This window comes from Pleuronectes platessa, chromosome 19, assembly GCF_947347685.1.
Source record: "Pleuronectes platessa chromosome 19, fPlePla1.1, whole genome shotgun sequence".
NCBI classification, from domain to species: domain Eukaryota; kingdom Metazoa; phylum Chordata; class Actinopteri; order Pleuronectiformes; family Pleuronectidae; genus Pleuronectes; species Pleuronectes platessa.
The window spans coordinates 19,590,266-19,601,696 of NC_070644.1; the positions used below are offsets into that span (position 1 = coordinate 19,590,266).

Below are 11,431 nucleotides of genomic sequence, written 5' to 3' on the forward strand. Positions count from 1 at the left end.
CAAGAGTCGTGTGGAAGAACCGTCTCACTTTATTTGAGCGTGGAGCATTAATCTAATGCATATACATGTGAAGACAAAACACAGTTTAACAAACTCTCTGTTGATACGGAGCAGGAAGGAAACGTCGACTGTGACACAACTGATATGTTTGGCTCCATGAAAACAGAACTACATGATGAGTTTCACCCAAATTAATTCCTACAGGTTCTGATTGACGTGTTTTCCAGGGGGGGGGGGGGGACAACACGTTAATTGTCTAATGTGCAAAAACAATATGTGAATCCAGGGTTCATGCATCCGACTGAGCGGTTCTCTACTCGATCTCGTTGGAGGTTCCCACGGTGGCTTGGATCTCTATTTCTGCAGGGAAATAAAAAAAGCGAGGAAGCTGCTTTATATCTTTGAATAAACATTGGTTCATTTTCTGTCTTTCTAGGATGTTTAATCTCTAGAATATCTAGTTTTTTTCTTACCTGGGCAGGGTCCACCTTCCAAGGTAATGTCATCAATGGCGATGTCGCCCCTCACTGAAGAACCTCTGGTGGCTTCAAACACCAGCTGGGACCAGACGAAGGGAAACAGGGAGATCTTAGATTATTTTAGAAGCTGTTAGAGTTTGTTTTTTTAATGTCTCCTTGTTTCCATTGAAAAGAGAGCAGTGGAAAACACAACCTCTGCAAAAGCCTGTTAGTGGCAAGACCGTGGGTTCAACACAACTTCTTACTGTTGGCACGTTTATGGGGAAAGTGACCTAACGCTGGTGGAGACTGGTTCCCACTAACATTCTCTTCTCAGTGACATAATCTGCTCACATGTCTCCTTTAAAGCTGCCACAGTTTTCTGTGATCAAACCCTCTAACAAGCGAAGCAGCTCTTGTTTTGGCAGCGTCTTATTTGAGCCCACAGTCGAGGCCAAGTTCCATTCTGCTAATTCCTCCTCCTGCTCTCGCTCTTCCTCCCTTTTGAGAAACTGATGAAGTTCTGCCATCAACTTGTGTGTCTGCAGGATGAGATCACAGATGTGTCCTGTGCAGACGTTTAGCACAGAAGCTGTTTGGTGAGACAGTAATTGGAGCAGTCCGATAACTAAGGAACAAGACAAACATCCACTTCATAGTTATTCATTATGAAATCTAGTTTATAAACTTCTCATAAATCTTTCAAAATACTTTGAAGTTTTGCCCAATTTCTCTACATGGAATGTTTTCTGTTATTTTTTAAAATAGATTTGGCTCCAAGTTTATCTACGTCTCCTCCAGGACAAATTTGGTTCAAACATTTTTTCCGAAACGGCAGCAAAGTTATAATTCATCCTGTGAAATCCAGCCTGAGCCAAAAATATCTACAGTGTAGATTCTATTCTGTTTATTCAAAGTGTTTTTCTTTCTCCTTCAACCTCACTGTGTTTCATATCGTGTATTTGTATGTTAACCTATTGAAATGAACCCATCAGCTCCTGAATATTGAATTTCTCATGTCAAGCTGTGGTTCCACTTGAAGACCAATAAAAACCCAACAACACATTTAAGAGACACATGTAGATTAATCTAAATCAAAGATTGAGAACTGCATCACAAGTCAAATCCATCCACGCCTGGTACTTAAATCTAGAATCTAATAAAGCAGCTCGGAGAGACTTCGCTCCTCTCTTGCCTGATGCAGGCTGTCGCTCTGGTATTCCACTCTGGCCCTCAGCCAGGCGATGCTCTGCTCGCCGCTCTGCTGCCAGAGCAACACGTCGTCCCCTCCGTTGTCCAGGTGGACGCCGAGCCGGCCGGTGCCGGAGCCGTACATGTGGTAGTAGAAGCTGAGACACTGGGACCCCCTGGAGCCCCTCAGGGGGCGAGAGAGCAGCCGGACGCTCTGGCCGGACAGCATGGTCGAGGCCTCCAGGTAGAGGTAGTATCCTGTCAATCAGAAGTCAACAGGTTGGTGTCATCACAGCTGTGGACGTGCAGATGTTCCTGTGGTGGAGGCTGAAGGGGAAGGAGCCGCTCACCCAGTCCCGCGGTGTGGTCTCCTCTGGGCCCCGTGTAGGAGGTGGGGGTGGGTCCTCTCCTCAGCTCCCAGTCTGCAGCGTCGCTCTGTTTGTCCTGAGTGTAGCCGCACAGCCCGGCCTCGAAGCCACAGTGACCGGGCAGAGGGGACGACAGCGAGTCTGCAGCAGCTGGAGGGGGGGGGGTGATAACATGATGCATGTTCTATATTGTTCTCTTCAGGGTCATCTTCACTGAGACTCAGATCTTAAAGCTCAAAGCTGGAAAAACTGAAATCTTTCAGGAAATTGTAAAGAAGACCTAGAAAAATCTGTTAAGACTCCTGAAGTTAACAATGAGTAACTTTTGGCTGCATTTTCCAGTCTGGCATCTTAATCTGATCCAAGTTTTGTATTTAAAGTTTTAAAGTATCAAAAAGTTTATTAAATTTCAGATTAAATATAGAGCCCTGGTTAGCAGCCGGTTTTTTTCTACACTTTCTTCAGCTTTATGAGCTGACTCATCTTTGTTTATGTGACTTTTTCGCCAATTTTCCAGGGAAGAATTCCTCGATCTTTATAATAACAATCAGGCACATTAAGGGGACTGATATCTGTGAGTGTGTAATTTCAGATTTATATCATATTTGAAAATTAGGGCTCTAAGCCAGTAACTATCTCTATCGTGTTAGGGAGTTTGGTGCAGCTTGATTTAATTAAAGAACCTGTTGGGTCATGGTGGAGGATTTGAGATCCACTGAGTCTGAACTTGTTACCTGTTGCCGGCAGCTCACAGTCTCCGAGCTTCACGCTGATGTCGTCCAGAGCCACTGAGCCACAGTCCCAGAAGCTCCTGCAGGTGCTGATGAAGACCACCTGAAGAGCAGAGCAGGGGACAGGAAGTGAGATGGTTGACCCACTGATGGTTTTCTGATTGAAACCCGAAGCCACGAACACTTTGTTGTGGTCGGTGCTTCAGAGTGAGTTGATCTTCATCAGGAAGGACGTGTGAGGATGAGAAGGTGTTGTCTGAGAACAATAATTTAGTTTCTATCGCTTAAATATTAGTTTTCTTTCTTCTATCCACCTTACTTTTTTATTTTTTTATGTCCTTTCCTCTTCTTCAGTTTCCTCATCCTCCTTTCCTTTCCTTTCCTTTCCTTTCCCTTCCTCCCTCCTCCTTCCTTTTCCCTTTCTTTCCTCCTTCATTCCTCTCCTCTCCTTTCCTTCTGTTTCCTCCTCCTTTCCTTTCCTCATTCCCCTCTCTCCTCCACCCTCTCAGACTGAACTGTGTTCCCACTTCCTGTCCTCTGACCTTGGAAGGCTGTGACGTATGGAAGGTGGAGTCCGCAGCGATCCAGATTCCTCTGGACTTCTCTCCCTGGCTCCAGATCTTCTCCTGGCTGCTGCCGCTCTGCAGATAGACGGCCAGGGCCTGGTCCGTCTGGTTGAAACCTGCAGGTGCCGGAGTTATTTCTGCTCAGTGAGTCAGTGAGATAAATCACAGCCAATGAATCACACACACACACGGGCCCAGAGAGAATCTAATATCCTTGAGTGAGAGGAGCTCGTGTGGTGGTGGCGCTCACCCCTCAGAGAGAAGTAGAAGCTCAGGCAGTACTTCATGTTCCCGGGCAGAGTCGGACCCTCCAGGCGGCTGACGTAGCCGGAGCGTGGGCTCAGCCGAGAGTTAGCCAACAGGAAGGATCCTGCAGGAAGGAGACAGCGTTTAATTCCTGGAGGAATCTGCTCGTCAGGGACCGAGGCAGATCTTAGTTCTCTTTGTTTCAGAGCGTTTTTATTCAATGGTTTCACTGTTTTAAAGCCGGTTGCATCATTTCTGTTAGAAACTCAATCAGTTGATAAAGTACAGGATGAGTTCTCTGTGTCCCCACCTGCTCCCGTGGTGTGGTCTCCGTTCCTGAAGATGTTGGGCTTCACGGACACTCTCCTCCACGACGACCCCGTCACCTGGTCCTGGGTGTAGCTGCAGAAGCCGGACTCGAAGTCACAGCTGGCGACGGAGGGGTCAAAGGTCGGCTCTGTGGAGACACGTGGAAGTGTTCAGGTCTTTATTAGATTTAAAAGGTGCTGGAGGATGATATGTTATCTTTGACCCCTCTTTTGACCACCCACAGGACAAACTACTGTTCCTTCTATGGTCAATGGTCTTTTAGTTCTTGTAAAATATGTTGTTTGTGTGTCCTCACCCCCCCTCCCCCCCTGTCCTCCCTTTGTCCACCTCCTTCAATTTGACTCTGAGATAAACACGACTGTTTTAACGAGCTCACCGGTGTCCGAGCTGCAGAACTCTGAGGAGAAGGAAATGTCATCCACGGCCACTCGTCCTCCTCTTGGACTGTTAAACGTCACTTCAAACACCACCTGAGAGGACAGAGGGACGCATGGAGACAGACAGACTCATAAACACACACACATAAATGCACAGAGGTTGATTTAAGGAGGGTTTGTCTGGTGCCAGCAGCCACGACAGCTCTTTAACGTCCACCACGGAGGTCATGAAGACTGAATCTACTCATTTCAGAAGTCCCAGTATCTGTTTCTGTGACGTGTGGCCCCCACGCTGACCTGCACAGAGTACGGGGCCTTCAGGTCCACCTGCACCGGGATCCACTCGCCCAGCGTCCCGCTCCACTCGCTCTGCTGCTCCAGCTCCGGCCTCCACAGCTCCTGGTACTGGCCCAGGCGGTCGCGGGTGTAGACGGAGAACAGGTTCCCTCTCTCCACGCTCCGCTGGTACTGGAAGCTCAGGCAGCCGGACATCGGCACCGTGGTCATGGGAGACACCAGCTTGGCCACTTCCTTGAAGGTCTTGGCGTAGATGGAGTCCACGTACATTAAGTGACCTGAGGGACGAGAACATAAAACCCCCAGATTTGAAAGGAAATAGTTAAATTGATCAAAAAGACAGTGAAAAGGAGAAATTTGGTTTAAGTTAGTTAAATTATTCCAGAGCAGTTAAACCTGCAGGGCTCCGACCCCCCTCTGTGCAGATGTGGGTCACATGTCACTCACCTGTCCTGTTTTGGAACGTGTGGTCATCGAGGAGGCCGTTGTGGAGGAGCTGGACTTCCCCCCCTCCCACGTACCAGTTCACATTGGCGTTCCACTGGTTGCTGTATCCACACAGATGAGACTCCTCGAAGTCGCACTCTGGAGACACACAACGTGAACAATCATCAACACACCGCGCTGCTGCTGTAACTGTACATGGCAGCAGATGTGTGTGTGTGTGTGTGTGTGTGTGTGTGTGTGTGTGTGTGTGTGTGTGTGTGTGTGTGTGTGTGAAGTCACCGACCCAGGCAGAATCCGGGGCTGATGTGGATCTCGAAGATGGCCACGCTGCTCCCGGGGCTCCCTCCAGGTTTACCCTCGATCACGACCTGATCAACAACACGTGCTCAGTAACGTTAGCCAGACACACACCGATGACATCACACACAGTTAGCTACAGTGCGGAGGGTCGGGGGGGGGTCACGCATGAGAAACTGAGAAATCCAATTTAGTTTCCGAGCTCGCGTGAGCAGCAGGTTTGATGTGGAATGACTCAGAGAGGAAGAGACACACCCGGATTATTACATGAGGTCAGGGCCCGTATATATGTGTGTGTGTGTAACTTAATTAGATTAATATTATACGAGTCAAACTCTGAAGCAACGAACAGCAAATATTTAAATCTATAAACCTTAAAGGAGACTTTAACCAACGTTCACTTCCTTTTAACTCGATTTTGGTCTCCACCAACTCCTGAGAAGAACTAACTGTTAAAAAGTAGAACGGAGTGAACAGGAAATAGACAAATGTGCAGTGAAACCAAAACAAGGATCTAAAAGAGGCTGAAAAAAGCTCTGTAGCCCAGAGAATATGTTACTCAGCCTTTCTTTTACAGTTTGGTATTTAGGGAATTATCCTAATTCACTTTCTGATTGATATCTCTGATATTAGGTAGTTAAATACATACGTCTAATAAAGCTCTTTAGTGACTGTATTGAATCATGTAATTAAAACATTCCTTCACTTTAGAGGAAGTGAACCATGACCAGCTGTTTCCCTCCTGCTTTCAATCTTCATATTAATGCAGTTATGAATCATATCTGAGGCGATGATTTGAAGACGTTAAAGGAAAACGTGCTTGACAGCGACTGAGGTCGTTTTGGCGACTCGAGAATAGTTTGGTGGCTTTTGTGTGGAGAGAAAAGTAAACAACAACCTTTTAGTTCTAAATTTAAACCTGTGATATACAATTAACATTTTTCCACCTTGGTCTGGACTGGAAAGTGTTTTGTGTGCGGAGCCCCCCCCCCCCCCCCCCCCCACAGCACAGGCCTGGCTGAGCATTACCGAGGTCACGACCCTGTCAGAGTCGACTCTGCCTCTGCACGTAATATAAACATTGTGCTGTACTGGTCCCACAGTGTTTGGATAATGTGTGTCCCTGGAGGTGTGTGTTCATATTGGCCTGTGTGTTTAATCTCCACCTATATCTGTCTCTTCTTTAAACAGCTGCATGAAAGGTGGATTTCTGCAGCTCGGCCGTTTGGTTTATGAAGAAACAGAACTGGAAAATCAGCAGCTTTAGTTATTACAACATTATTTTGCTCGTTTGCAATCACCACAGTAATTTATCTAATTTAGCAGTTTCAGAGGAATCGACAGTTACGTTGCCCCCCCCCCAACCATGCATCTGTGATGGTTTTCTTATGAAGAAATAGATTTTCTGCTTTCAAAATCACAGCTGTCAAATATTATTAATTACTGGAGATTGTAAGACTCTCTCTCTTGTAATATTACATTTTTCATACTATCATAACATTTGGTATCTTTCTCTATATACTTTAATCTAAATCTCTTATTTTTTTTATTTTTTCTAACAGCGGTCCTTGAACTCCATCGTTTATAAAACTAGATTTATAATATATAAGCATAGATTTATAGAAAACTTTTCTAACCACAACTACAAAACGTCAAACGTCAAATCCTAAGAATCGAAATCTTGCAGATTCAAACATGACAAACAATCCTTCTCCTCAGAGGATGAACCCTTTCCACTTTGAGGTCTCGAGGCCCCTTTTCTCTCGCTCCATCATCTGCCTGTTTGTTAATGTTTCCATACGATGGAATAAACCCTAAACATCCTTCAGAGACCGTTAGAGAAGCTTTAGACGTGTTTATATCTGACGCTGGAACATTTTAAACACAGATTGGAGGTCGGTGCTTTACCCTGTAAGGCTCCGTGTTGTTCTGCAGGTCCATGCTGGAGATGACCCAGCTGTCGGACGGGGCCCGGCTGCTCCACAGAGGCCTGTCGAAGCTCCGGCCCTCGGAGCGCTGCAGGACCTCCAGGCTCCCAGAGCCCGTGATCTGGTACACCAGCCTCAGGCAGCTCCACTCGCTCTGCTCCAGAGCCGGACTCAGCAGAACCCCGGTGAGCCCGGGTTTCTCACCTGCACCTCTCTCTGCGTCCTGCTCATCCACCGAGTCCACTGCCACAAAGTGACCTGGAACCAGGAGGTGAGAGGAATTAGATGAGTTGCATGTGTGTTTTGACAGAAGGAGACATTTTGCACGAGGATGTCCAAAGACAAACTACTTGGTGACCTGGTGCAACGTGAGATCCAGCTCAGCTCTTACAGCAGCATGGACTGTGAGCTGTGTCTGTGCTGCAGGGCGCTCGGAGATCCCTGCACTCGTCTGTCACTTATTACTTTCCCCTGTAGAAAGCCCTCGCTGCCTCCGGGCTGCTGCATCCTGACAAACACATGTGTATTCATGTGTTCTCACTGACACACACACACACACACACACACACACACACACACACACACACACACAGCCACCAGGGCTGAGCTCATTTCTCCACACTTTCAGTCCAGTGAATTCAAGATGAATGTTTGTGTTTACGTAACGTGGCCTCACACGCACACATGTTGTCTCAATATGCAGAAGTTGCAGAAGAAGAACAAAGCATCGATGACACGACTTGTTTTTCGGGGTTCGAGCTCAAACTGTGCAGCTCAGAGCCCAGAGAAGTGGACGGAGAGTAAATGAGCAGGAAACTGCATGAGCACATCATTAACGCACCAACCGCCCTGACCTTCTTAACCAGCCGGCGGCACCGAGGATGGAAACAGGAAAAAGAGAAAGAGGCTGACGTATCCCGGAGGAAAGGGAGACGGTGAGACGGGCTGTGGAGGTTTATAGAAAAGTTAGAGCGGAGAAATGTGGTGGGAAAAAATCACCAGGCCTTCACAGCAGAGTCTGGCAGCAGGAGAGTGGAGGAAGTGACTGTACCACTCCATCCTCCTGAGGCACTAAGATGTGATTGATCCACGTTCGTCCCATTTATATAATATTAGTTTGTCAACACTACTAGTTTTTAATAATTGTTGCTCAAACAAAATGAGCAGTTTGAATATATGATTAAAGAGAAAACTGACATTTTGGATTATTTCCCACATTTCTGATCCTAATTACAGACAAACAGCCAAGAAGTTAATTGAAAATGATTTTGTTTTGGTTGTTTGTTTGTGGTTTTGCCACATGATGAGATCATGATGTCTGTTGGTTACACACAGTGCTAGCATCAAGCAGCTAGCTTAGCTCTGTCCATAGTTAACATGGTGTTTGTGCACAGAGCTCCTGACACCATCTCTGCAGAGGAACACACAGTTCACCACAGGGTCAAACAGAATTCAGATTCTTGTTTTGACAGATTGAAGTTTATCTTAAATATGTTCTGAAGCTGCACTTGCACACATGTAGTTTGACTCTTGCCCAATCGTGTCTGGTGTGTCAGCAGCAACCTGCCTCTGGAATCTGACCAGCACCTGAACCGGTTCTTGCTGACGTTGCTTTTCAAAAGTAGGTGGTTTGGTTTATGGACGGGGTTTTGTATGATTAAAGCTAAGTTAGAAATCTGAGAGAGTTTCCTTCAACATCAACATGACCTCCACCTCTTTAAAACCTGGCCCCATCTCAAGTGACAGGGCCGTGCAGCTGGGGGCCCTCAGCCAGGCCCCTCTGCTGCAGGGACTTCAACCCCCACACATGAATCCACATGTGTGCAGATGCAGCAAATGTCCGAGCAATTAAAGACACTTAAATTGTGACGTAAATTAAATCGTAAAAAGCAACTCGTCTGTTTTCTTTGATTCTCTGACATAACGTGGAGTTGGGCGTGTGCAGCGCTCGTCTGTATCAGCCGCGGTACCAACTCCAGCAGAATGCCTAAATGTGTTCCTTCACTGACTCCAGATGTGCAGACCGAGATGCTGGAGTCAATGCACTCCAGATGTGGTGGTACGGCCAAAACTCAGCATCACAGCGAAAAACCTGTTCCTGCTACTGGTAAGAGCCACAATACAAGCATCTGAACTGAAGAGGTGTTGAACAGGGGGGGGGGTGAAGACACAGTGGGAGATCTGTGGAAGTGCTGTACCATCTTTGTGCAGGGTCCAGCTCGCGAAGTCTGAGTCTGACGTGTACTCGCAGGTGCTGGACTCAAAGCTGCAGGAGCCTGGCAGCAGTTGGTTGTGGGCTTGGACGACGGCTGCCACCACAGACAGGGGAAAAGGAGAGAGAGAGAGAGAGAGAGAGAGAGAGAGAGAGAGAGAGAGAGGGAATGGTAAGTATGAATCACGGCAACTGGCATTAACAGCACCGTGCCCTCATGCACCATTAAAACAAACTCACCAGCAAAAGTCAGGAGGCACAATGGAAGCATCGCAGCTTTCAGTGGGAAAGAACTCAGCTCTCAGAGGAAACCAGGAGAAGCTGGAGTGGGTCTTGAAGCCAAAGTTGGAGAAACAACAAGTAAAAAGTTTTGTTTTTGAAGTTTCCTCCCCCGTTGTGTCTGTGTGTTGCCTGAGTGTCTCTCCAGCTCGCACACTGGCAGCACACTGCACAATCTCCACAGGGGAAAAGTGTGTGTCTGGACGCCAGTGCAGGGAGGAGGAGGAGAATAACAGAGGGAGGGGGAGGAGGAGGAGGAGGAGGAGGAGGAAGGTGAGTGATGAGGTGGTGGGGGAAGAACGAGTGAGAGAAAGAAGGGGAGAAGGTTAAGAAAGAAATAAACTAATAAAGTCGAGGAGATAATCTTGAAGTTTCTTCATGAGAAAAACAACCTGACGATTTTGGCTCAAAGGCAAATTTATGTTTATATAACTTTCCGGAGCATCCTCTTCTGGCTGAGAGAGAAATGAATGATGCCTTATCTAAAAACAAAAACTCTCTTCAGAATTAAATAGTAGAAACATTTAAAGTGAGATATTGAACTCCCACAGTGAACCAGTAGAAATGACAGATTTCTGATTAACTCAAGCCAGCAGGAGGTTTCTGGTGAGGATCTGGTGTGTTGGCCGTTGACCAGCCTCACAGCTACACACATTACACAGGGTGGAAACATATGTGTGTATGAAGATGGACGACATGACAGCTAACCATCATGACCCCCCTCCCCTCCTTAGTGTTAGTGGATGGTGACTGACTCACGATTGGTTGAACTCCTCTATCACCAGTTCAGGATGACAGGATATTTTAGCTTCATCCCACGTTGTCCATCTTCATGTCATTTACCTCCCTCTCCAGATTGAATGAGGACCTCAGTAAACTTCCATTAACCACAAGAAAGTCTCTGTTGTCATTAAAGAACACAAAGGGTGGAAGTGGGCCAGATGTTGTGATGTGGTCACAAGTTCCTACGATGGAGTTTGGTCGGTCTTTGACAACTGATCTCTCTGTTTTGTGTCTTTAACTTATTAATATGTTCATAATCTCATCAAATGCTTTGACTATAAGTGCTTTTGGACGATAGGTGTGAAGAATACACAACTGTTTGTAAGTTGTATCATTGCATCACACTTTCAGACTGTGAGGAAAACGATGCTTCGCTGAGTGAGGACAGGCCTGAATAAACAAATGATCCAAACTGTGTTCTCCAAACCAACAGAGAATCAAAACACTTTGCAATCGTCTAAAATATTTGTCTTGGCTTCAGTCTTCACCAGATTACAAGCATTTGGTGCATTCATTAATCTGAAGTCTGCAGCAGTTTTATCTTCAATAAAAATGAGCCATTCGGGAAATTGGCAGAGAGGCAGAATCCTCAAAGATGAATAAAAGAGATTATTCAGAAATATGAGTCAAAGTCGGGTCTCAGGGACTTTTTGGTGACAGCCTCACTGGAGGGAAGCTGCAGAAGGGAATGGGCTGAGAGAGGTAGAGGAGAGAAGAATGTGCCATGTTGGAAACAGGAGATTAAACTGTGCAGTAACTTTTTTTTTTTTTTCCGATGGAGCTCTCTCATCCACATTTGTGATCCATCTGTCCGACTCTCTGTCTCTGTCTCTTGATCACACTCATTCCTCCAGCTCCTCTGCGTTAGCAACGTTTTTGTGTAAGTGTGTACGTGTGTAAGTTAAGATCACAGCTGTTACT

General features: G+C 46.4%; 1 protein-coding gene across 2 annotated transcripts; it reads right to left on the minus strand.

Annotated features, from left to right (window-relative positions):
• Positions 1-13: 13 nt before the first annotated feature.
• LOC128425398 (MAM domain-containing protein 2) lies at positions 14-9,935 on the minus strand. 2 transcript variants are annotated; one of them, XM_053411987.1, is made up of 15 exons: positions 9,689-9,935; positions 9,435-9,545; positions 7,217-7,494; positions 5,295-5,379; positions 5,012-5,149; positions 4,565-4,842; positions 4,267-4,360; positions 3,871-4,017; positions 3,565-3,684; positions 3,291-3,430; positions 2,752-2,851; positions 2,000-2,167; positions 1,654-1,907; positions 474-558; positions 14-360 (listed from the first exon to the last, which is right to left on the minus strand). In XM_053411987.1, the coding sequence occupies exons 1-15, from the start codon at positions 9,717-9,719 to the stop codon at positions 314-316; spliced, it is 2,076 nt and encodes a 691-aa protein (XP_053267962.1). In that variant the 5' UTR covers positions 9,720-9,935; the 3' UTR covers positions 14-313. The 2 variants fall into 2 exon arrangements, with proteins under 2 accessions (XP_053267962.1, XP_053267961.1); XM_053411986.1 differs by having other exon boundaries at positions 3,291-3,451.
• Positions 9,936-11,431: the final 1,496 nt, after the last annotated feature.